The 26886-nt window shown below is 41.8% G+C and overlaps 1 protein-coding gene across 1 annotated transcript in view; it reads right to left on the bottom strand.

Annotated features, from left to right (window-relative positions):
* ASTN2 (astrotactin 2) overlaps window positions 1-26886 on the bottom strand; it is a 935497-nt gene that overhangs the window by 663078 nt on the left and 245533 nt on the right. Inside the window, exon 4 of the mRNA XM_075324083.1 lies at window positions 1316-1423. Coding sequence (XP_075180198.1) covers window positions 1316-1423 — 108 coding nt within the window. The remainder of the gene's footprint in view (window positions 1-1315; window positions 1424-26886) is intronic.

Below are 26886 nucleotides of genomic sequence, written 5' to 3'. Positions count from 1 at the left end.
CGGCACTTAATTATTGCGGTGAATAAATGGAAAATTTTAATGGCAATGCAATAACAGAAAATAATTATCGTTTCGGCCCCTCAATCTGGGCCTTTGTCAGAATGAAACAAATTTTCCGCATGTAATGCACTTCTATGGGGAAAATCGTCAAAATTGACATGTTGCGAAGTTGCAACAGGCAGCACAGGTCAGTGTATGCAGCATAAAAAAACACACAGTGGACATAAGAGTTCTATAAATCCCATACACTTTGCTGGAACTATAAGACCCTCTGTTTTTTGATGTAGTGAAAATATGCAGCTTCAAAAACTCAACAAATATCAATCTGTAGCGCCTCTGTAGCCTCTCTGCAGAGATGCCGATTCACTCAATGCCCCGGCCGGGTCGCGTCATCCCTCGCACTCCCCCGGCTATTCACGTGGGCTGCGGCCTCCTTCCCCTGTTGGGCCCTCAGGGTTCCCGGAGGGCACTTAAAATGTGCATGCGTGAACCAGACCTCCTCTTAAAGGGTTGGCGTGCTATTTCCAAGAATTGCCTTTCAGCCTATGGCTGAGATGCACTGTGTACTTAAGGCATCCTCCCGTTAGGGGAGGTGCCTGCGCAACACCTCTAGTTAGTCAGTTAGGGTGCTAGTCTGCTAGTTGTCAAGTCCTGAGCTCCTGTCCTATTATCCCTGTGTCTGTCTCCAGTACCAGCCTTCCCATACCTGTCTGTCCCTGCCATGCCCACCATTCCTGTCCATACCCACCTGTCCAGCCTGCCTCCGTTACCCTGCCTGTACCCGAGTCTGTCATCTGTCCCTGGGGTCTGTTGCCACAGTCCCAGTCGGGAGTGGTACCTGGTGTCGATGGGTGGTTAGCTAAGGCACTCCCACTAAAGGGTAAGCCTGGGTCACCCCTGTGGTTCAGTAGGTCCACTAATCTTGCTTGCTGCCTCTATACCGGCCGCGAGCGTTACATAATCATGAGCAAACATCCTTAAACTCCTGAATTTCAGAATTCCACTGCCAGTTATAAGTGATCCTTAATCCAGTCCACACCGCTGTTCTCAGCTTCTGCGATTCTATTCAATATGCCTAATGAATTTTTCATTATCTGTACCTCATGATTCTTATCTGGCTTACTGACCATTCCTGCCTGCCAACTCGACCAGCCAGCAGCTATTCAAGAACTCAACCCAGGCACCTTGTAAAAACCAAGGCTCCCTTGGGATAATATACAGTCACATTAAATAAATTCTATCATCTTGCTTTTAGGGCATTTTGTTCAGTATTGCAATATTAGTACACCAGTCTCACAAGCACATAAACTAATACCTTTGCTCCTCTGGTGGTTTTCATGCTGTCGTCCTCGAATTGTCAGCTGTGCCTCATCACCTGTTTCTGATCCAGAATTCTCTTCTGACTTCATATACCCTGCTGGATCTACGAGGAGAAAAGAAATCGTGAAATTTGTACCAGCTTATCCAGCATGAGGCAAAATTTGTAATATTTGTACAACGAAAATGAATAAGGTTTTCAATGCTTTTCCTTCTGACCTTGAATAACTGCAAATGCTATTTGCAGCAGATTTTAGGAAATGAAATAAAGACAGTGTAGGCCAATTTTCAGGCACGGTTTGTAAATTGCATTTCATTTTAGTGCACTTTTTCAGTTTTTTTTCTTGTTCAGAAATTGTCCTAATGTTTATATTTAATAGTTAATAGTAATATATGAAAATCTTAAAGGGGTTGTCCACTACTTGGAATTTCATGGCCTATCCTTTGGTTGTATAGCATTGTCATGGGTATGGTGATAGACAGTCCTGTGGTGGCCGGCTATAGAAGGTCACAACGTTTAGTGCGTAAACCGCTCCCTGTCCTTCTATTATTTCTGCTTGTTTTCATCTCTTTCCCTTTAGGACCCTGCAGAGGTCATCAGCCTGTCAGCTGCTGTTCATCAGCACTTCCCTTGTCTTTATAAACCTACACTTCCTATTACTCGGTGCTAGTATTAGTTCATATGCCTTTATCAAGTCTTCAGTGCAAGCAGGCGGTTTGCATACATCTGGAGAATCTTGGTGGTTGTTGCAGTTCCTCTACCAGAGTCAACTGGAGATAAGTAGTTTGTTGTTTTCCCCTGTTTGTTATCCCTGTGTGTCCTTTAGTGCCTAGTGGGGTTGACGAAGAACTCATCCCATCCACTCCCTACCTAGGGCCCAGATCAGGGTCAGTATAGGGTCAGGTATCCTGCTCGGCCCATAGGTGCAGAAAATGTGTAGATTGGTGACTCCGGAATAGAAGAAGAAAGGAGGTTGCACTCACTAAGTAAAAATCTTCATTTATTCATTAACAAATTAACATCAAAAAGCAGAGAGGGATGCGGGGGGGTGTCAGAGACGACGGCGGCCATTTCGCACTCATGGGTGCTTAGTTGGGTCCAGACTAGATTGTTAAGGAAACCCAGGGCCCAGTGGTAGGCTTGGTGAGTGGTCATCTCCTCCTTCCCTAGACACAGTGTTTCCCTTCTTTTACCTTTCGCCATTCGCTTGGTACTTCCCCGAACCTTGTGTGACAATAATTCAGTATATAAAAGTAGAACAGCAGGGATTTATATACTGTAATGGCTGCTCTCGGGTACTGTGGCTCCAATATGCTTCAATATAGCTGATCGGTGGGGGTTTTGGAGGTTGGGAACCCATTGATCTTATATTAATAAGTTATGAATATCTAAGTAATTGTAACGCCTGCCTGGATCCACAGACTCAGACGGGCTGTAATGGACAGGCTAGAGGGAAGCCACTCACCTAGCAGGACCCTCAGAACCCTGAAACCCTTTACCACATATACAGGAAATTACACAGGGCCCAAGGTGATCACTACCTGTGGCCGGTTGCAGTCCGAGAGAGTAGTAGTCAGGCAGGGACAAACTAGAATTTGCGGAACAGAAACAGAATCGGCAGGCAAGGACGTAATCAGAAACAAGCAGAGGTCAAAACCGGATCGCGCAGCGAGGTCCAAAAACAGCAGGCAGAAGGGTAATCAGAAAACAAGCGGTATTCAGCACATGAAATCACAGAACAGGACGGAACAGGAACCAGAATTTTCAGAAGGAGGGGCATTAAAAAGGGTGTAGTGTCTTCCCATAGGCTGGAGTTTAATTATGGTACTTCAGCTGGGAGACACCCGTCACCTACAGTCAGCCAGTGGCACTGCAGATCCCCAGGAAACCCAGACCAGTGGATGAGCAGAGCCTGCGCCCACCGGCGCCGCTGGCATCGACTCCTCTCCCATCACCAGCACTATCCATGCAGGAACATGGTGTCACCTGGCGATCGGAGTAGAAGTCGATGGAGCAGACTCCGGTGGTGACGTAACAGTAATGGACAAAACCCTTAAATTGCATTTTGGCCTTAGCGGTTCTTCTGGAAATTTTCATACTCCAAACCATCAAAGCATTCAAACTGTGAATATAAACATAATTGGAGTAAAAGTTACCAAATAAATACAACCCAAAGTGAAATGTGGGACCTTCAATTCAAAGTGCCAAAAATATGAAAAGGCTGAAAAAGACAATAAATTGCAATGAAAACACAAAGAATCCAGCTACACATGAAGTTTATTTTGAACATTTTGTTGTCTAGCCAGAGCTAGTGGATCGTCCATCCTTGACCAAGGCAGAGTCGTTTTGTTGATGTGCAACATAGCACCAGGCGGGTGTTCATGCCCAAACAGTGTCTACGTTACAGCTACGCCTCATCAGTAATAGAAGTAAGAAATGACGGAGGTAGTGTACTGCTTCTCCATTAATCTGACTTTCTTCCAAATTTTTCCACTCCACAATAGCAACACATACTTGACCGTAAAAATTCTAGCATTCCAGAAACGTTTTTTGGCAAGATGATATTTTCCGAAAGTCCGGCAATCTTATCTCTTTTGCTACTATTTACCGTGGTTTTTTTTTTACTCTAAATAACATTGGGAGGGATTTTTTTGGACCAAGTAACATACACATAGAAATTGGGATATATACACATAGAAAAAGGGTATATATACTGATAATACTGGCCACAATGGTTCTAGCTAAAAAGGCAGCAGAAAAGATGCTGGGTGTCCCCTAGAGTGTGTGAATGCGGCCCTAGTATGCCACCGTGTTCTGAAGAAAGGCGGTAATGCAGTATAAATGATTCCTGGAGCCTGCAGACAGCGGACATGTTTTCTCTCTCTGCAGGCTCTGGATGTAGCAGAGCCGGGAATGTCGTGCGACTTTGTACGGATTACGTTGAATCTGCAAGGGCATTTTAGGGGTTAGGGGTGCAAGAGAATGTGTGTATTTTATATAAAGGATTTTTCAGTGTTTGTGTTTTATTTCCTTTCACTTACAGGATTAGTAATGGGGGAGTCTCATAGACGTCACCCATTACTAATCCAGGGCTTGATGGCAGCTGTCATTTTTGACAAATCACAGCTGTCATATCCCAGTTGCCACCGCAACAGGACAATCCGGTATGGGCCTCAAACTTTACAGTTCGGGTTTACTCATCCCTACTAGAGAGCTAAAAGAATGGCCACTTCTGAAAAGTGATTGAGATGGCCTGATACTTAAGTAATTTGTTGATGAGACTGAGTCTGCAATCCTTGGAAAGCAAAGAGTGCAAGCTAGCAGCTGATTGAATTAAAGGGCTTGTACTGTCTTATGCTTCTATATCTCTGTGTGGTAGGCAGGTCATTGCATGAAATGGTTGCTGCTGGATCGGGAATAAGCAGGATTTGTATATGGAGGTAGGGATGCCAAGACCTAGGAGGAGCTGTGAAGTAGAAGCTGGTAGACCATAAGCATGTTATCGTACTACCAGTATCATGGTGGAATTGATGCAGTGATGTAGACTACAATATGAATCTTCATATTGACATATGTACTAGTTCTTATGCATATTGCAACTGAATCTTGCTGAGAAACTACGACAAGTAATGAAAAGTAGTCTGTTACCTACTGTATTGTGTTACCTCATATCCAATGCCTGTAATTATATGCATATGGAAGCTGTAAATACCTCTATTGTTGCAACTGCCCTGCTTGTTGTGCTTAAGTTTGGGTAATAAGAAAATTCCAAGTTGAATTGTTATTAGCCACGTGTGATTATTCCACCCATCACCTACACGTTACAGACCTACTCTAAAGGTCTCTGTTTACACTAGCTAACCGTCAGCACTAAATGACCACTGATCAATGGTTTGCCGATTGGCTGCCGATGAATATTCTTTTTATACAGATGATGTATAATATATACTTCAGTGGACATAGTGTCATGGGTGTGTCACGGGTGACAGACAGTCATGTGGTTTCTGGCCATAGAAGGTCACAGCGTTTAGCTGCACAGAATGCTCCCTGACTTTCCATTGTTCCTGTTGTCAGTATTCATTGGTATAGGTAGCTTTCCTGCTGGATTCATCTCTCCCCTGTCATGACTCAGGCAGTGTTCCAACCCCGGCCTGGTTATGTCAGGGGTTAATCTCTCTCTGCCTTGTTCCTGCTTCCGGCACACTATATCCAGGTGCTGCAACTCTTGTGCAGGCCAGTTATAGTCTATGCCTACAGCGTGTGTAGCTGGCTTTGATGAGTTCCCTGATCCATCCTACAGCATTCCCGATTTCCTGACCTGTGTCTGTCAGCCCGCTCCCGACTCTGTGCCTCCTACCTTATCCCCTTGTGCATTTTGACTTCCCAATACTTGACTTGCGCTCCGTCCTTGACCTTGGTTCTGTCTCGCCTCTTTGATATCATCATGACTGAGCGGCTCCTAACCCCGTTGCTAGCTTCTGACTCTGTGTGTGTTTTTTCCCCTTGTACTTTGTTTGACCTCTGGTTACCTATTCGACTTGCTGACTACTCTACTGCTACCTTGTGGTTACTTCCCTGTACTACTCCTGGTTTGCTATTAGTTCAGGGTTTCTGGGATCTATTACCACTCTGCCGCAATCTAATGGAATTTTTGTTCTGCACTGCTTCACGACATCCAATAGTACAGCATAACATCCCCCTTTTGGACCCAGCAGGAGATCGCCTTCCATCCAGCTACTGATTATCACCAGTATTCTCTTGGTGCTTAAATATCCGTTCCTTTCTTGGACTGATGCTGGAGATATTTTTCAGTTCATTCAAGCCTTGGTTGCAAGCAGGTGCCTTGTACTCCTCTGTGGTATCATTACTGAGAACTTTGCTGAAGTTTACCTTTGTCACCTGTAGATAAGTAGTTCATGTAGTTTTCCCCCTTTGTGTCCTCCTTGTGTCGTCTATAGTATTTAGTGGGGTTGACAAAGAGCTCATCCTATCCGTTCCCTATTTAGGGCCCAGCACTAGGGATACCTAGAGTCAGGTATCCGGCTTGGCGCATGGTGCAGAACCTATCTGGGGGGGGGGGACCCCAGGCACCAGTGGTAGGCTTACTCAGGGGTCACCATCTTTCCCTAGACAGAGGGTTTCCCTTCCCTTTTGTCGTTTTCTTGGTACTTCTCGTACCTAGCGTGACACCTAGGCTGCTCATTTAATGGGTGATTGGCAGCCAGGTTTGAGGGCATGACTATCATGAAACAGGTGTTCTTCAGATCAATCACGATAATAATGCAGTGTAAATAAAACTTAAGTATAGGCCATCAATGCTTAACCAGTGATCAGTGTGTGATTACACAGGTATTTAACCCTCCATCTCTTGTGTCTCTGTTTATATATGCAAATACCCTCTTCAGAGAGGACGCATTCTCCTCAAGGAGAAACATTCCCCATTAGCCTCCAGTCAGAGGCCTTTCACTTAGCTAAATGAGATTTCTTGCTTTTCACTGATGAAGGGCAAACATCCCGAAACATGTGTCTGCAAATGGAATGTCTGGTTTGACTTCTTATCCTCAGTCATGCAGCAAGGGGCAATCATTTTTAGTTTAACTCATCCAATAGACGCACTAGAGTTCAAGTCCTCTTTTTCTCTAAAGAGGCTAATTGCATTTTTAAATTCCCAGAGGAGCACTACATGGCTTATAAGTCCCCTTACGCCGACTTGGTGCTCTGCAGGAGAAACATTCCTCTTTAAACACTCTATTTATATACTCACATTGATGTTATTATTGTTGGATTGTAAATATATTTGAAATAAAAAAAATCACTTTAGATAAAATGTAAAGATTTTGAATAATAAAGAAAATATCAATTATTTGTACTGTTTTCATTTCAATTTTGTTACATTTATTTTTTTAATTCCCATTTTAGTCACAGTTCAAGGTAGAGTTATTTATCTCTAAGGTAGCAAAGTGATTTTATTGCCTCGTCTAGCTCTATTAACAGTAAGGGTATTTTCACATTTAGTTAGAAGCCATTGGGCATGTGGAGAAGAAAATCAGTAAACTTTATTTACTGACAGATTAAGAAATTCTGGACGTAGATCTTAAAGAAGAAACATCGGTTTTATTTGCGCATCTGAAAATAAGCAACTTTTTTAAATTGTCAAAAATGTGTTGTGGCCTGATGTGACCTGAGGCGGATCTGCGATCAGAAGGTCACAGAATGTTGTTAATCACAGATCCGCACGTCGTTTACCCCGAGTTGGAGCGTATTTTATTTCTTCCAGGACTGAAGGGGTTAATGCTCATTTCTATCCTGCAGTGATCTCACAGGTAGTTGTAACCTCAGCTGCAGCCACACCCGTCTGCTATAAATATTTGCTCCTCATTCCTCCCTATGCCGGCTATAGCTCATACCTATGCTGTCTACTTGGAAGGAGCCAGTCTTTGGAGAAAGCTGAAGTGTTGCTTCAATTTGTAGCTAACAAGTTGCTGCTAAAGTGTTTTTTATTGTGTCTTTCCTCATCTGTTTTTCTTACCTCCCTCATGTTGTCTTATTGCAGGGGTGAGACTAGCATCTCGCTGGCCTTCACTAGTCAGGGTGAGTTCAGGGCCAGCAAGGGCATAGGCACATGATTAGCGTAAGGTAGAAGGGTCCATCTAGGGACATTAGGGAGTGTAGGGATCAGCCTCAGGTGAGTGTTAAGAGGAGACCCTGCTCCCGCTTCCATAGCGCCAGGGCCTTCCTTTGTGTTGTTACCCAGGTCTTCCTTTTCAATGCCTTCTCGGACTTGGCGCAACAGGTGCACTCAAATCGAGACAATTTAATATATAAAGCTGAATGTGTGTATGTATGTATGTATGTGTGTGTGTGTGTGTGTGTGTGTGTGTGTGTGTGTGTGTGTGTGTGGGTGTGTATGTGTGTATGTCCAGGATTGGCATCTGCACCGTCGCAGCTACAGCCACAAAATTTTTCACACTCACACGTATGGACCACGAGAGCATCATAGGCTATGTTGTGAGCCGAAATTTTAACCCCGCGCGTTCCAATTTACCAATCAATTTTGCCCTTATCTACATAATGGGGAAAAAGTGAGACGAAAAGTGTATCCGCACCGTCGCATTTAAAATCACGAAATTTTGCACAGACACCTCATGTGACCCAGGGAACATCGTAGACTATGTTTTGACAGGAAAATTTAACCCCGCACTTTACAGTTACTCTCCAAAAAACATGCCTCCATTAACGTAAATGGAGCCTGGAACTACAGGTTATTAGTAGGAGCTGTGAGTGGTTGCTATAGGAACAAAAGACATTCATAGTATAAGACGCTTATATGTGAGGTAATAAGATGTTGGTGGGGAGACGGATAGAGGGAGACAGAGAGAGACAGACAGAGACAGACAGGGAAAGAGACAGACAGACAAACAGTGAAAGAGACAGAAAGAGACAGACGGGGAAAGAGACAGATGGGGAAAGAGACAGACAGACATGCAGACAGGGACAGAGACAGACAGACAGGGAAAGAGGAGACAGCCAGAGAGATAGACAAAGATAGATGGGGAACGACACAGACCTTAATAAAGACAGACGGGAAAAGAGACAGAGAAATAGAAACAGACAAGGAAAGAGACAGACAGAGACAGGCACACAGGGAAAGAGAAAGACAGGAAAAGACACAGACAAAGAGACCGGGAGACAGACGGGGAAAGAGACAGACCTGGGAAAGAGACAGACCTGGAAAGAGACAGATGGAGAAAGAAACAGAGAGATAGAGACAGACAAAGAAAGAGACATACAGAGACAGGCAGAAAGGGGAAAGACACAGACGGAGCAAGAGACAGACGGGGAAAGAGACAGACGGAGAAAGAGACAGATGGAGAAAGAGACAGATGGGGAAGGAGACAGACGGGGAAGGAGACAGTCGGGGAAGGAGACAGACAGAGACAGATGAGGAAAGAGACAGACAGGGAAAGAGACAGACGGGGAAAGAGGCAGACTTGGAAAGAGACAGACCTGGAAAGAGACACCTGAAAAGAGACACCTGAAAAGAGATAGACAGGGAAAGAGACAGATGGGGAAAGAGACAGAAGGGGAAAGAGACAGACCTGGAAAGAGACAAACGGAGCACATTACTTGGCCAATTTAGTTAAATCTGTGTGGAATATCTGTGGTGTTGAAATACATGTTGTGAAATGCTTCTATTAGCTTAGTTTTTGCCTTTTAATAATTACATTTCTATCTATTTGTTTTGTGGTTTTTGTGTGCAGAATACATTTTTGTTAATGCATTCTATTTTGTTAACAGCAGTTATTAACCCGGGCGAAGACAGGTAGTACAGCTAATATATATATATATATATATATATATATATATATATATATATATACACACACACGCACACAGTACAGACCAAAAGTTTGGATACACCTTCTCATTCAAAGAGTTTTCATTATTTTCATGACTCTGAAAATTGTAGGTTCACATTGAAGGCATCAAAACTATGAATTAACATAAGCAAAAGGTGGCTACTTTGAAGAACCTAGAATATAAGACATTTTCAGTTGTTTCACAATTTTTTGTTAAGTATTTCATTCCACATGCGTTAATTCATAGCTCTGATGCTTTCAATGTGAATCTACAATTTTCAGAGACATGACAATAAAGAAAACTCTTTGAATGAGAAGGTGTGTCCAAACGTTTAGTCTGTATATATATATATATATAAATATAAATATATATATATATATATATATATATATATATATATATATATATATATATATATATATTAGATATAATACACATTTTTTTGTTTTACGTGTGCTGTTGACGTTTGAAAAAAATAAGATTTATAGTGTGTAATACTTTGGGAAAATTGTAGTCCTGTATTTTTTACTTTTCAAAGAACAAACAACTACTATACAAACTATTCAAGGCTTCTATCTTTGTATATATGATAAACTTTCAAACCTACAGTATGTGTAGAATTTATATTGCATAACCTTCCTTAAAATACACTCTACACAGCCCCATACCAAAAGCTACTTTCTGTAATCTCTGATTTCTAGCGCTAATAGGTGCTGATCTGCTCCTCCATATGGCGGTTAATACTGCTCCAAATTATGAACAATCATTTAATCAGGGGAGAGATTTTGTGAGAAAAATAAAAAATGATTTTTGAAAGAAATATTTTGCAAAGCGAAAAAATAAATTGACACTAAAATGGAGATAATTAATATCTGCTCTGATGAAATGAACTCCGCATACTTTACACAAATTCAAATTCAAATATGCTTTATTGCCAGATCAAAATCCGATTAGTGTTGCCAAAGCAAGAGAAATACAAGTGCATCTCAATAAATTAGAATATCATCAAAAAGTTCATTTATTTCTGTAATTCAATACAAAAAGGGAAACACATATATTATATAGAGTCATTACACACAGAGGGATCTATTCTTATATATTATATAGAGTCATTACACACAGAGGGATCTATTCCTATATATTATATAGAGTCATTACACACAGAGGGATCTATTTCTATATATTATATAGTCATTACACACAGAGGGATCTATTTCTATATATTATATAGAGTCATTACACACAGAGTGATCTATTCCTATATATTATATACAGTCATTACACACAGAGGGATCTATTTCTATATATTATATAGTCATTACACACAGAGTGATCTATTCCTATATATTATATACAGTCATTACACACAGAGGGATCTATTCCTATATATTATATAGAGTCATTACACACAGAGGGATCTATTTCTATATATTATATAGAGTCATTACACACAGAGGGATCTCTTCCTATATATTATATAGAGTCATTATACACAGAGAGGTATCTATTCCTATATATTATATAGAGTCATTACACACAGAGAGAGCTATTCCTATATATTATATAGAGTCACTACACACAGAGGGATTTATTTCTCTATATTATATAGAGTCATTACACACAGAATGATCTATTCCTATATATTATATAGAGTCATTACACATAGCGGGATCTATTTATATATATTATATAGAGTCATTCCACACACAGAGGGATCTATTCCTATATATTATATAGAGTCATTACACACAGAGGGATCTATTGATATACTGTATATTATATAGAGTCATTACACACAGAGAGGGATCTATTTCAAGTGTTTATTTCTGTTAATGTTGATGATTATGGCTTACAGCCAATGAAAACCCAAAAGTTATTATCTCAGAAAATTAGAATATTATATAAGACTAACTGAAAAAATGATTTTATGCTCAAAAGAAATGTTGGCGCCTCCTGAAAAGTCTTTACAGTAAATTACTTAATACTTGGGGCTCCTTTTCCATGAATTCCTGCATCAATGCAGTGTGGCATGGAGGGGATCAGCCTGTGGCACTGCTGAGGTGTTATGGAAGCCCAGGTTGCTTTGATAGCAGCCTTCAGCTCATCTGCATTGTTGGGTCTAGTGTCTGTCAAATTCCTCTTCTTGACAATACCCCATAGAAAATCTATGGGGTTTAGGTCAGTGGACCTACAGCAGCAGATGACATGGCTCCCCAAACCATCACTGATTGTGGAAACGTCACACTAGACCTCACACAGCTTGGATTGTGGCCTCTACCACTTTCCCTCTAGACTCTGGGACCGCGATTTCTAAATTAAATGCAAAATTTACTTTCATCTGAAAACAACACCTTGGACCACTGAGCAACAGTCCAGATCTTTTTCTCTTTGACCCAGGTAAGACGCTTCTGGCCTTGTCTATTGGTCAAGAGCGGCTTGAGACAAGGAATGCGACAGATGTAGCCCATGTCCTGCAGAGGTCCATGTGTGGTGGCTCTTGAAGCACTGACTCCAGCAGCAGTCCATTCCTTCTGAATCTCCCCCAAATATTGGAATGGTCTTTTTTTAATAATCCTATCAAGGCTGCGGTTATCCCAGTTGCTTGTGCACCTTTTTCTACCACACTTTTTCCTTCGACTCAACTTACCATTAATATGCTTGGATACAGCACTCTGTGAACAGCCAGCTTCTTTAGGAATGACCTTTTGTGGCTTACCCTCCTTGTGGAGTGTGTCAATGACTGCCTTCTGGACATCTGTCAAGTCAGCAGTCTTCTCCATGATTGTGTAGCCTACTGAACCAGACTAAGGGACCATTTTAAATGCTTAGGAAGCCTTTGCAGATGTATTGTGGTAATTATTCTAATTTTCTGAGATAATGACTTTTGGGTTTTCATTGGCTGTAAGCCATAATCACTAACATTAACAGAAATAAACACTTGAAATAGATCACTCTGTGTGTAATGACTCTATACAGTGTCTGTGTTTTCGTTTTTGTATTGAATTACTTGTTTTGAATGCTGCGCTTTCACCAAGAAGTGATGTTGATTAATTGATCTCTTTATTCATGTGCAGGTCAAGTCAACGCGTTTTCGAGGTCGCAGCCTCCTTCTTTAGGACAACAGAGAAAATCAACAATTTTGCGGCTACAGGTGTTGTGACTGTCACAACTCCGTCAGGTGAGTGTATTCAATTACATTTACTTGACAATTTATATCGGATAACACCCTATTGTGCTATATCTCTCCACAGTTTTTTTTCTTGTATTGAATTACTGAAATAAGTTAACTTTTTGATGATATTCTAATTTATTGAGATGCACTTGTAAGTGTAACCAGAGGGGATCGGAGTTATAGGGTGCTTAGGACACAATTTGGGCTCTGATGGTCCATTTGGAGGTCTTACATTCATCTATTCTTATTATATGTGGTGACATATTGGGTGGCGATCTTCACCATTGAAGTATCTTCCCCTAGTGGGATGCAGAGTTTCCTCTTCTCGTCCATGGATGGTAAGTCCAGGATATGAGTGGAGAGTCTCTGGAAGTGGGAGGCCCTCACTGCTGAGTATTCTTTGCAGTGCAGTAGGAAAGTAAAAAGTGTTTTCCAGGGTCCCCTGCTGGCAGTGCTGGCACTACCTGTTATTACTCCATTATTACTCACTTTCCAGCATGTTGTGAAAGGTATCTACTGTATTTTTCACGTTATAAGATGCACTTTTGTTCTCCCAAATTTTGGGGGAAAGTAGGGGGTGCGTCTTATAATCCGAATATAAGGATTATATACTGCAGGGTCTAGGGGAGTTGGGGGCAGCTCTGGAGCAGTGCTGGGGGCTAGTGAAGGCTGCAGGAGGCAGCGGGAGATCTCCTGCTCCCGCTCATATAATATGCACTGCCGCTGTCCATCACCGTGGTGCTGAAACCGCACCGCAGTGATGGGCTGGGGGAGCGGCGCATATTATATGTGCCTGCGCCCCCCTTTGATGGCACATGCCCCCCCGTGTTAGATATGGCCCCATGCTGCTGCCCATAGTAAAATAAAAAACTCTTTACTTACCGCCTCCAGCGCTGATGTCCCGGTGTCTCCCTGCTGCCGCTGTGATCAGGCATGCAGAGATGATGTCACTCTGCTGTGCCGATCACATGACCAGCACCGAGAACCAGGAAGTGCAGGAGCTTAGCAGCACGGAGGGAGACACCGGGAGGACAGCGCTGGAGGTAAGTAAAGTGTTTTTTTTTACTATGGGCAGCAGCATAGGGGCCATATCTAACACAGGGGGACGTGTGCCATCCATAGGGGGCCATATCAAACACAGGGGGATGTGTGCCATCCATAGGGGGCCATATCAAACACAGGGGGATGTGTGCTATCCATAGGGGGCCATGGGCAGCACAGGGGGACGTGTGCCATCCATAGGGGGCCATGGGCAGCACAGAGGGATGTGTGCCATCAATGGGGGACATGTAGCATCACTGGGGGACGTGTGCCAGCACAAGGGGGCTATATTCAATATAAGGGGGCCATATTCAGATTGAGGGGGCTAATTTTAGGATGGGACGCTATGAGGGACATATACCCTATATGATTTGTTAGACGGACACAGGCATTATAAGATGGACCCCATTTAACATTTAAAAAAAAAATCTCTTTTCCTTCACCAAATTTGGGGGTGCGTCTTATAATCAGATGCGTCTTATAAAGCGAAAAATACGGTAGTTATCTACACATATCCTAGTGTCAATTAGTAGTCCCCAAAAACTGAAAGAGGATTATAAAAACTGCTGGTTCTGACCATGACTAACCATGACTCTGCCATTGTCAATTTTATTTATTAACCACTACTGAATGATGAAATTAATATTTTATTTTTGGCTTGAGAATTATTATGACAACATTTATACTTGTAGTAGAAGAATTTACAGGATTATTACAGGATAGTCCTGGGAGCCTTTGCGTTGGCTATAAGAATGTCTGAACAAATCGGGAATTGGCACATTGGTAGGACATATATTGTTGCCATTTTACAGGAACCTGTAGGGAGGCTAGTTGCAGGGTGCAATGTTCCTCTATAAATATAGGATAGGATACAGTGGCCCTTGGCTTCATAGAAGTGGCAGAGGATGCTCGGACAGACTCGACTCAAGTACTCAAGTATAATGAAAATCAATGGGAAACTCGAGCATTTTTCCGGAAGATCTTCTCGAAAAAGACTCAAGTCCCCCACTGAGTTCCATTATACTTGGTACACAAGTCATGCCCATCTGAGCATCCAACTACTTTTAATATGTACTGAGCATCTGAGCATGTTAGTGCTCGCTCATCACTAGTTACGAGCACCGGAGCATGGTAGTGCCCGCTCATCATTAGTTACAAGTACCGAGCACGCGAGCATAGTCGTGCCCGCTCATCACTAGTTATGAGTACCTGAGCATGGTAGTGTTCACTCATCACTAGTTACGAGAATCGAGCACCCGAGCACTAGAAGGGTAATAAGGTAAAAGCAATTAATGCAGGACAAGTCGTGGCTTGTGCACACAATGAATTACTTCTTATAATTTCAGAAGCTTCAGGATCTATGTCAGGTAATAAGTTCTCACATGTCAGAACTGCCTGCACAGCGGTAGATGAAATTGATAAAATTGGAATATGTCAGTGGTTTACATATTGCTAAACGTGATGTGACAACTAATGAGGTACTAGGCGACGAGGTGCTTGGTTTTGTGAGGGAAGACTCAATGATATTTACGGAGAAGTAGAGGACGTGTGGTCCAAAGATTCTGTGATGTTGTTCAAAGGAGGAAAGGGCTTTACCAAAATGTAGAATTTAAGTTTTCTCTAGTGAGAAAAACAGTTTTGATCAATTGAAGATGTTGTAACTGTTCTCCAGGTTCACAATTTACAGATGATATCAAACTCAGTCAACCACAAATGCAAATGGCTATAGAATTGTTTTGGAAAAATTACAATCTTTGCAAGAAACTAGTAAAACAAGAATAATATAAATTGCTTAACCAACTAATGTACTAAGAATCACCAGAAAATGCCCATTTTAGAGACTACGCAGTCTTATAATTATTCAGCCCCGTCAACACATGGATCTTTAGTACTTAGTAGAGCAACCTTTGGCTGTTATGACCTTCTACAAATGTGATGTATAACCAGACAACAGCTTCTGGCAGTTTCCTCATGGGAACTTAATATCAAGATTATACAATCATTCTGACGTGGATTTTCCAGGTAAATGCACCTGGCTTACCAGGACTAAGAAATCTATTTAACCTCTTAACGACCTGTGACATACATTTTCATCACGTCGGATGGGATAAGAACCCATTCTACACCACATTCTTAATTATTATGATAAATTGTATTTAGGTGTCAAAGATATATTTTTCTTGTTATTCAGATGAACTCATTGATGGTATTGTGCCTCATGTCTCATGTCTCAATCTGAAACACCTTAGATTGCCAGGTGAGGCCAATTAAAGGAAATCTAGTTAAGAAGTAAGTTCTATATTATTACGCAACCACAAGTTTCAAGCAATATGGGGAAAAAAAGGATCACTCTGCTGCCAAAAAGTGTCATCACTATGATAAGGTATGAAAACATTAGATATTTCACTGTACTTCATCGCACTGCGAACACATTTGTGGCTGCTACAGACAGGTTTGTGCAGATGAAGGCATAATAAGGAAGGTTTCTACCAGACAAAGTCATCTGATTAAGAAAGTAGCTGTTAAAATACCATTAAAAAGTAGTAATCAGGTGGTTGAAGCTGTTGGTGCCTCTGAAGTGCCGCAAATCACAAAGTGTAGGATCCTCCAGGGACTTCTAGTTGTGCGTAAGCCTACTGTTTGGCAACGCCTAAACAATATTTGTTTAAGCTGTGGACCAGCAGAGTTCCTCAGAACACAGCGAAATCACGAACAAGAAAACCAACCCCATCACCATTTCTCTTACCAAATATACTTTATTTAAATTACATGAATGCATGTACCCCATAAGTGAATAAAGCACTCAAAATAAAATATTTTACAAGCACTCAGCCAGGAGCCCGAGACCCTTGTGCTGCACAGCTGAGCTCTCCAGCAATATGTACCAACTATGACTAGTATAAATTATCCTACTGGCACACCTGTTTAAACAGGCTGCCATTTACCTATTATCTCCCTTGGATCTGGAACAATTAAATGCGTGCTACGTTTGGGTTCACAAGCTTCTATTCAATCATCTATATACCCCAAAAGAATGACATATCACCCCGGGTGATTTCTAGAAAACCATGGAAATAATCCTTTCTCAATTACACCAAGTACGCTTAAACACAATTAGCTTGACTGAGCTTTGGGCCAATGGGGATACTTCTCTACTCAGATGGTCCCAGATCACATCCTGCTTCTTTCCTAGATAACTGTAGACTTTTCCTTAAAATGGCCACACTGCCCTTTTCTGTGTTAAACATTCATATGTATACAATTTGTCTGTTGTTCTCTAAGGCAGCGGTCCCTGGTGGCCAAATAATGACATCACTACAAATAATAACTGCAGACATGAGCGTGATATACCATTAGCACAGTGCTACATTTATATGGACACAACCAAGCACATCTAAATTATAATGGTGAGCCAGTACATAGCTTCAACCACAGAGGATGAGGTTTGTTTCATCACCTCACACTCATAAGCAGAAACAGTTGCAATGGGGCCATACATATATGAAGACTAATTGTAAAACAAACTTCTTTACTGAAGAGTGCCATGGAACCCTGTAAGGTCCAGATAGATAAAATACTTGATGGTTGGTGGATGGCAATCATGCCCCTACAAGACTGTCAGCAATAAGGTGGCAGAGTCATGTTTTGGACCAGAATCATGGGAGAAAAGCTAGTAGGCCTCTTTAGGATCCCTGTAGGTGTGAAAATTACCTAATCAAAGTATGTAGAGTTTCTGACTGACCATTCTCTTCCATGGTACAAAAAAACAGTGCCAATCTGTAGCAAAATCATCTTCATGTATGACAATACATCAGCTCATGCTGCAAAAAAATAATACCTCCGAGTCATTGGCTGATATGGGCATAAAAGGAGATAAACTCATGGTGTGGCCACAAGTCTCCCCTGACCTCAACCCTATTGAGAACCTTTGGAGTATCCTCAAGTAAAAGATTTATGAAAGTAGGAGACAGTTCACATCAAACACCAGCTCTGGGAGACTATTCTGTCATACTACAAAGAAATTCAAGGAGAAACTATCCAAAAACTCACAAGTTCAATGGATGCCAAGAACTGCGACAATGACATTAAAGTAGGAGTCCTATGTCAACCTGTAACTTGGTCTTTTAAGATGTTTTTGATGTCATCTGCTGGTGTAGCTCCACTGTGTTTTATCAAGACCAAAGTCAGTGCAGTCGTCTACCAGGAAATTGTAGAGCACTTCATGCTTCCCTCTGCCGACAAGCTTTTTGGAGATGGAAATGTCATTTTCAAGCAGGACTTGGCACCTGTCCACACTGCCAAAAGTACCAATACCTGGTTTAATAACCACAGTATCTCTGTGCTTGATTGGCCAGCAAACTCGCCTAACCTAAACCCCATAGAGAATCTATGAGAGACACCAGACCCAACAATGCAGACGAGCTGAAGGCTGCTATCAAAGCAACCTGGGCTTCCATAACACCTCAGCAGTGCCACAGGCTGATCACCTCCATGCCACGCCACATTGATGCAGTAATTCATGCAAAAGGAGCCCCGACCAAGTATTGAGGCATTTACTGTACAGACTTTTCAGTAGGCGCCAACATTTCTGAGCTAAAATATTTTTTTCACTTGGTCTTATATAATATTCTAATTTTCTGAGATAATGACTTTTGTGTTTTCATTGGCTGTAAGCCATAATCATCAACATTACCAGAAATAAACAATTGAAATAAATCACTCTGCGTGTAATGACTCTATATAATATATAGGAATAGATCCCTCTGTGTATAATAACTCTATGTACAGTGCCTACAAGTAGTATTCAACCCCCTGCAGATTTAGCAGGTTTACACATTCGGAATTAACTTGGCATTGTGACATTTGGACTGTAGATCAGCCTGGAAGTGTGAAATGCAGCAAAAAAGAATGTTATTTCTTTTTTTTTTATTTTTTTTTTTAAATTGTGAAAAGTTTATTCAGAGGGTCATTTATTATTCAACCCCTCAAACCACAAGAATTCTGTTTGGTTCCCCTAAAGTATTAAGAAGTATTTCAGGCACAAAGAACAATGAGCTTCACATGTTTGGATTAATTATCTCTTTTTCCAGCCTTTTCTGACTAATTAAGACCCTCCCCAAACTTGTGAACAGCACTCATATTTGGTCAACATGGGAAAGACAAAGGAGCATTCCAAGGCCATCAGAGATAAGATCGTGGAGGGTCACAAGGCTGGCAAGGGGTACAAAACCCTTTCCAAGGAGTTGGGCCTACCTGTCTCCACTGTTGGGAGCATCATCCGGAAGTGGAAGGCTTATGGAACTACTGTTAGCCTTCCACGGCCTGGACAGCCTTTGAAAGTTTCCACCCGTGCCGAGGCCAGGCTTGTCCGAAGAGTCAAGGCTAACCCAAGGACAACAAGGAAGGAGCTCCGGGAAGATCTCATGCCAGTGGGGACATTGGTTTCAGTCAATACCATAAGTAACGTACTCCACCGCAATGGTCTCCGTTCCAGACGAGCCCGTAAGGTACCTTTACTTTCAAAGCGTCATGTCAAGGCTCGTCTACAGTTTGCTCATGATCACTTGGAGGACTCTGAGACAGACTGGTTCAAGGTTCTCTGGTCTGATGAGACCAAGATCGAGATCTTTGGTGCCAACCACACACGTGACGTTTGGAGACTGGATGGCACTGCATACGACCCCAAGAATACCATCCCTACAGTCAAGCATGGTGGTGGCAGCATCATGCTGTGGGGCTGTTTCTCAGCCAAGGGGCCTGGCCATCTGGTCCGCATCCATGGGAAGATGGATAGCACGGCCTACCTGGAGATTTTGGCCAAGAACTTCCGCTCCTCCATCAAGGATCTTAAGATGGGTCGTCATTTCATCTTCCAACAAGACAACGACCCAAAGCACACAGCAAAGAAAACCAAGGCCTGGTTCAAGAGGGAAAAAATCAAGGTGTTGCAGTGGCCTAGTCAGTCTCCTGACCTTAACCCAATTGAAAACTTGTGGAAGGAGCTCAAGATTAAAGTCCACATGAGACACCCAAAGAACCTAGATAACTTGGAGAAGATCTGCATGGAGGAGTGGGCCAAGATAACTCCAGAGACCTGTGCCAGCCTGATCAGGTCTTATAAAAGACGATTATTAGCTGTAATTGCAAACAAGGGTTATTCCACAAAATATTAAACCTAGGGGTTGAATAATAATTGACCCACACTTTTTTGTTGAAAATGTAATAAAATTTAACTGAGCAACATAACTTGTTGGTTTGTAAGATTTATGCATCTGTTAATAAATCCTGCTCTTGTTTGAAGTTTGCAGGCTCTAACTTATTTGCATCTTATCAAACCTGCTAAATCTGCAGGGGGTTGAATACTACTTGTAGGCACTGTATATAGGAATAGATCCTTCTGGGTGTAATGACTATATATTATATAGGAATAGATCCCTCTGTGTGTAATGACTCTATATAATATATAGGAATAGATCACTCTGTGTGTAATGACTCTATATAATATATAGGAATAGATCCCTCTGTGTGTAATGACTCTATATAATATATAGAAATAGATCCCTCTGGGTGTAATGACTATATAATATATAGGAATAGATCACTCTGTGTATAATGACTCTATATAAGACATACAAATAGATCCCTCTGTGTGTAATGACTCTATATAATATATAGGAATAGATCACTCTGTGTATAATGACTCTATATAAGACATACAAATAGATCCCTCTGTGTGTAATGACTCTATATAATATATAGGAATAGATCCCTCTGTGTGTAATGACTCTATATAATATATAGGAATAGATCCTTCTGGGTGTAATGACTATATAATATATAGGAATAGATCCCTCTGTGTGTAATGACTCTATATAATATATAGGAATAGATCTCTCTGTGTGTAATGACTCTATATAATATATAGGAATAGAACCCTCTGTGTGTAATGACTCTATATGATATATAGAAATAGATCCCTCTGTGTGTAATGACTCTATAAAATATATAAGAGTAGATTCCTCTGTGTGTAATGACTCTATATAATATGTTTCTCTTTTTGTATTGAATTACTGAAATAAATTACCTTTTTGAGGATATTCTATTTTATTGAGATGTACCTGTATATAATAAATTAATGGAGTCATCCAAAACTACAACTGATCCTGCAAAAAATAAGCCTTTGTACGGTGATGTGGACAGAAAGGTAAAAAAAGTTACGGCTCTTGAAAGAGCAGTAGGATAAAGGTAAAGTGCAAAAGTAATAAAAATTCAAGTTCTTCAAGCGCTAAATAAAAGATTCCGTTTTCACTGTGAAACATTGTGACAGATCCGCTTGATAATATTTTTAATATAAATGAAATATACAAATGTGTTGGACAATAAATGTATATATTATATATCATTATTATCCGATATTCTTGACTATTTTACCTTTAGACTTAAAAATTTTCTTTAACAGTTTCTCGTTGAAGCTTTATTCAGATGATCAAGTGAATGTCATATGATGAAAGATAAAAATAAAACCACTTGACTATTTCCCCCAGTGATGCCTCCTACACAAGATATCATACTGTCCCATGCTGTCAGTCAAGCTGCCTACAGTCACATTACATAGACAAAAATATCTAATAATTGCGCGGAGTCATTAAAAGTGAGAGAATATAGCTGCGTTAATCATTATCAATGTTTCGAAAGGTTTAGGCAGGAACTGTGTTAGACATGTACGGACTCGCAGCTGTCATTACTGTCTTTTCTTGGACTGCGAGATGTTGAGTGCATTGGCACGTCTAAAATTCTAAAATTGTAGGTTCAAAAATAGCCAAAATTTTCTAAAAACGCATAACAATTCTAAAATTTTAGGTTAAAAAATAGTCAAAAGTTTCTAGAAACATACTAATTGTAAAAAACTGTAGGTTCAAAAACAGTCCAAAGTTTCTAGAAATACGTCAAAATTCTAAAATTTAAGGTTCAAAATCAGTCAAATTAAAGACTCAAAAACAGTCAAAAGTTTCAAAAAAATACATCAAAATTCTAAAATTGTAGGTTCAAAACCAGTCAAATTATGGGTCCAAAAATAGTCAAAAGTTTCTAGAAACATATACAAATTGTAAAACTGTAAGTTCAAAAACAGCCAAAAGTTTCTAAAAAGACATCAAAATTCTAAAATTATAGGTTCAAAAATAGTCAAAAGTTTAAAAAACACATCAAAATTTTAAAATTGTAGGTTCAAACCCAGGCAAAAAATTTCAAAAACACACACCCGTCTATCATGGGTCATATAAATGTCAATGAAGAGTGATACCTCTACACTGGTTAGAATGAATAAAACATTTTTTCACACATTTGTAAATGAAAACCATGGAAAATGAATTCTATTAATTCATATTTATATAGTATATCCTGTAGAGATGGCAGGGCAATGTCAAGTGCCTAGGGCGGCACTAATCAGAGGGCAGCAGCTGCACACAAAACCATTTCTCACAAATAAAAACAAAACCTTTGTTTTCCACACCAATATTTCATCTTGAAGCTTGCTTGGTATCATGGAGGGAATGTCCGTGAAGACAGGAAGATTACTGTGAGAAAAATAATGGTGGGCGTACATAAGTCCTCGTCCCCCAGAAGCTGCATGAGACTGTCTGGGCAGCAGCAAGAATAGAAAAGGCAAATCTTCTACTTGTCAAAGCAGATAAGTGAAAAAAAATAAAAAAAAAAAAATATATATATATATATATATATATATATATATACAGTACAGACCAAAAGTTTGGTCACACCTTCTCATTCAAAGAGTTTATTATTTTCAGGACTCTCAAAATTTTAGATTCACATTGAAGGCATCAAAACTCTGAATTAAAACATGTGGAATGAAATACTTAAAAAAGTGTGAAGCAACTGAAAATATGTCTTATATTTTAGGTTCTTCAAAGTAGCCACCTTTTGCTTTGATTACTGCTTTGCACACGCTTGGCATTCTCTTGATGAGCTTCAAGAGGTAGTCACCGGAAATGGTTTTCCAACAGTCTTGAAGGAGTTCCCAGAGATGTTTAGAACTTGTTGGCCCTTTTGCCTTCACTCTGCGGTCCAGCTCACCCCAAACCATCTCGATTGGGTTCAGGTCTGGTGACTGTGGAGGCCAGGTCATCTGGCGTAGCACCCCATCACTCTCCTTCTTAGTCTAATAGCCCTTACACAGCCTGGAGGTGTGTTTGGTGTTATTGTCCTGTTGAAAAATAAATGATAGTCCAACTAAACGCAAACTGGGTGGAATAGCATGCCGCTGCAAGATGTTGTGGTAGCCATGCTGGTTCAGTATACCTTCAATTTTGAATAAATCCCCAACAGTGTCACCAGCAAAGCACCCCCACACCATCACACCTCCTCCTCCATGCTTCACAGTGGGAACCAGCCATGTAGAGTCCATCCGTTCACCTTTTCTACAAAGACACGGTGGTTGGATCCAAAGATCTCAAATTTGGACTCATCAGACCAAGGCACAGATTTCCACTGGTCTAATGTCCATTCCTTGTGTTCTTTAGTCCAAACAAGTCTCTTCTGCTTGTTGCCGGTCCTTAGCAGTGGTTTCCTAGCAGCTATTTTACCATGAAGGCCTGCTGCACAAAGTCTCCTCTTAACAGTTGTTCTAGAGATGAGAAGGTGTGTCCAAACTTTTGTTCTGTTCTGTATATATATATATATATATATATATATATATATATATATATATATATATTTGGTCGTGTATTTTCAGCTCATCTTGACTCTTTATAAAATGGAATAAGAAGCATCCAATACTAATAAAAACATAATTTCACCAAATGAAAAAGCAGCCTTCGTACAGCTGAATTGATGAAAAATTGATAAAGTTAAGGGATTTGGGAAATGGTGACACAAATTGAATTTCATTTTACAAAGTTATGATTTATTTTTTTAAAAGCAGCAAATATTAAAAAATAAAAATAAACTATAAACGTGATATCACTGTAATTTTTTTTAAGCTATATTTTTCGAAATGGACAAAAAAGTTGCATTTTGCACAACTTTTTTTGCCAATGGATTACTGCTAGATCCGTTGTAAGAGATGATTACTGGACGTATGAACTCGGCCTTAGAGAAGAATAGGAGTTATAATTGAAAGGTCAAAAACTAAAAATGAATAGATCAAGAAGGACTGGAGTAGAGTTGTGGAAAATTATACGGGTGTCACGCTGTACTACTTGGTGTTCTGAGGAAGGGCAATGCAGACTCCACGAGATGCCAGTAGAGTGGAGAAAGAGCAGAATAAACCTACCCAGGAGTAGTACAGTGAAGTCACAACAAGGTGGCAATAGAATAGTCAGACAAGCCGGGACAGATACTACAGGTCAAACAAAGTACAGAGGAGCAATCAAACACGTAGTCAGAAACAAGGAATGTTGTCAAGAGCCTGTCAGTAACGGAGGTGTCAGAGGGGAGAGACAGAATCAGGTCGGACCAAAGCGTAAGTCATACCGGGAAGTCAATGTACACAAGACAAGGAGACAAGATAGGAAGGGCTGGGAGGAGGTAAACAGACACAGGTAGGTGATAAAAGGAATGGGGTCAAGAGCCTGTCAGTAACGGAGGAGTTAGAGGGGAGAGACACAATCAGGTCAGGGCCAGAGCATAAGTCATACCGGTAAGTCAATGTACACAAGACAAGGAGATAAGATAGGAAGGGCTGGGAGGAGGTAAACAGACACAGGTAGGTGATAAAAGGAATGGGGTCAAGAGCCTGTCAGTAACGGAGGAGTTAGAGGGGAGACACAGAATCAGGTCAGGGCCAGAGCATAAGTCATACCGGTAAGTCAATGTACACAAGACAAGGAGATAAGATAGGAAGGGCTGGGAGGAGGTAAACAGACACAGGTAGGGGATTAGAGGAATGGGGTCAAGAACCTGTCAGTAACCTTGGTTACCCGATGTTTACCCTGGTTACAGCTTACCGCAGCTGCCAGATGCCGGCTCCTGCTCCCTGCTCGCTTCATTTGTCGCTCTCTCGCTGTCACACACAGCGATCTGTGTGTCACAGTGGGAGAGTGCCCTTGAAGAAAACGAACCAGGGCTGTGTGTAACGAGCAGCGATCTCGCAGCAGGGGCCAGATCGCTGCTCATTGTCACACACAGCGAGATCGCTAATGAGGTCACTGCTGCGTCACAAAAAGCGTGACTCAGCAGCGATCTCGGCAGTGAGCTCGCTGTGTGTGAAGCACCCCTTAGAGGGGAGACACAGAATCAGGTCAGGGCCAGAGCATAAAGCTGGTGTCACACTAAACGACAGCGACAACGACGTCGCTGTTACGTCACCATTTTCGGTGACGTAACAGCGACCTTGTAAGTCGCTGTTATGATCGCTGCTTAGCTGTCAAACACAGCAGAAGCAGCGATCATAAGGTCGCTGTGCTACATGTTCAGAGAGCAGGGAGCCGCGCTTAGCGCTGGCTCCTTGCTCTCCTGCAGCACACATCGGGTTAATTAACCCGATGTGTGCTGCAGCTACATGTCACAGTTCAGAGAGCAGGGAGCCGCGCTTAGCGCTGGCTCCTTGCTCTCCTGCAGCACACATCGGGTTAATTAACCCGATGTGTGCTGCAGCTACATGTCAGTGCAGAGAGCAGGGAGCCGCGCGCACTGCTTAGCGCTGGCTCCTTGCTCTCCTTGCTACAGTATACATCGGGTTAATTACCCGATGCGTACTGCAGCCACATGTCACAGTGCAGGAGCCGGCACTGGCAGCAAGAGCGGAGGCTGGTAACCAGCGTAAACATCGGGTAACCAGGGAAAGGTCTTCCCTTGGTTACCCGATGTTTACGCTGGTTACAGCTTACCGCAGCTGCCAGTGCCGGCTCCTGATCGCTTCATTTCGTCGCTCTCTCGCTGTCACACACAGCGATGTGTGTGTCACAGCGGGAGAGTGACGACCAAAAAATGAAGCTGGACATTCAGCAACGACCGGCGACCTCACAGCAGGGGCCAGGTCGTTGCTGGATGTCACACACAGCGACAGCGACGGGACGTCGCTGCAACGTCACAGAAAATGGTGACGTAGCAGCGACGTCGTTGTCGTCGTCGTTATGTGTGACACCAGCTTTAGTCATACCAGTAAGTCAATGTACACAAGACAAGGAGATAAGATAGGAAGGGCTGGGAGGAGGTAAACAGACACAGGTAGGGGATTAGAGGAATGGGGTCAAGAACCTGTCAGTAACGGAGGAGTTAGGCTATGTGCGCACGTTGCGTTTTTTCCCACGGAAACACTGCGTTTTGAACTGCAGCGTAACTGCATGCGTTCAGCTTCCCCAGCAAAGTCTATGAGAAAGCCGAAAAATCAATGCACATGCTGCGTTTGTAAATGCAGCGTTTTGGATGCCCAAAATCGCTGCGGGAAAAAAGCAGCATGTCACTTCTTTTGTGCATTGTAGCTGCGTTCTCCACCCATTGAAATCAATGATGTGGGTCAGAACGCAACCAAAATGCACTTAGACTGCATTTTTGTTGTGATCCGCATGCTTTTTTGACAAGCAAAACGCAGGTCTTTTCAGTCTCTGTGATGTCGGTCAATTTCTGTCCGTGGATGTCGGTGAATCTCCCTCTGTCGGTCGGTCGGTCTCTTTCTCTGTCAGTTGGTCGCTCTGTCTGTCTCTCTCTCTCTCTGCCGGTCAGTCTCTCTGTCTGTCTGTCTGTCCCTCTCTCTGTCTGTCGGTTAGTCTCCCCCCCTCTCATACTCACCGCTCCCCGATCACCGGCGCGGCGCTGCACGGCGTTCACACTGCTCCGGCGGCTTTTCCTCTTTTGAAAATGCCGGCCACTCATTATTCAATTTCGTATTGCCTGCATTCCCCGCCCACCGGCGCCTATGATTGTTTGCAGTCAGACACGCCCGCACGCTGAGTGACAGCTGTCTCACTGCAACCAATCACAGCCGCAGGTGGGCGGGTCTATATCGTGCAGTAAAATAAATAAATAAATAATTAAA

Source organism: Anomaloglossus baeobatrachus, chromosome 9 (assembly GCF_048569485.1).
Source record: "Anomaloglossus baeobatrachus isolate aAnoBae1 chromosome 9, aAnoBae1.hap1, whole genome shotgun sequence".
In the NCBI taxonomy this organism is placed as follows: domain Eukaryota; kingdom Metazoa; phylum Chordata; class Amphibia; order Anura; family Aromobatidae; genus Anomaloglossus; species Anomaloglossus baeobatrachus.
Note: the sequence above shows the minus strand (reverse complement) of the source record. Positions and strands in the feature narration are given on the sequence as shown.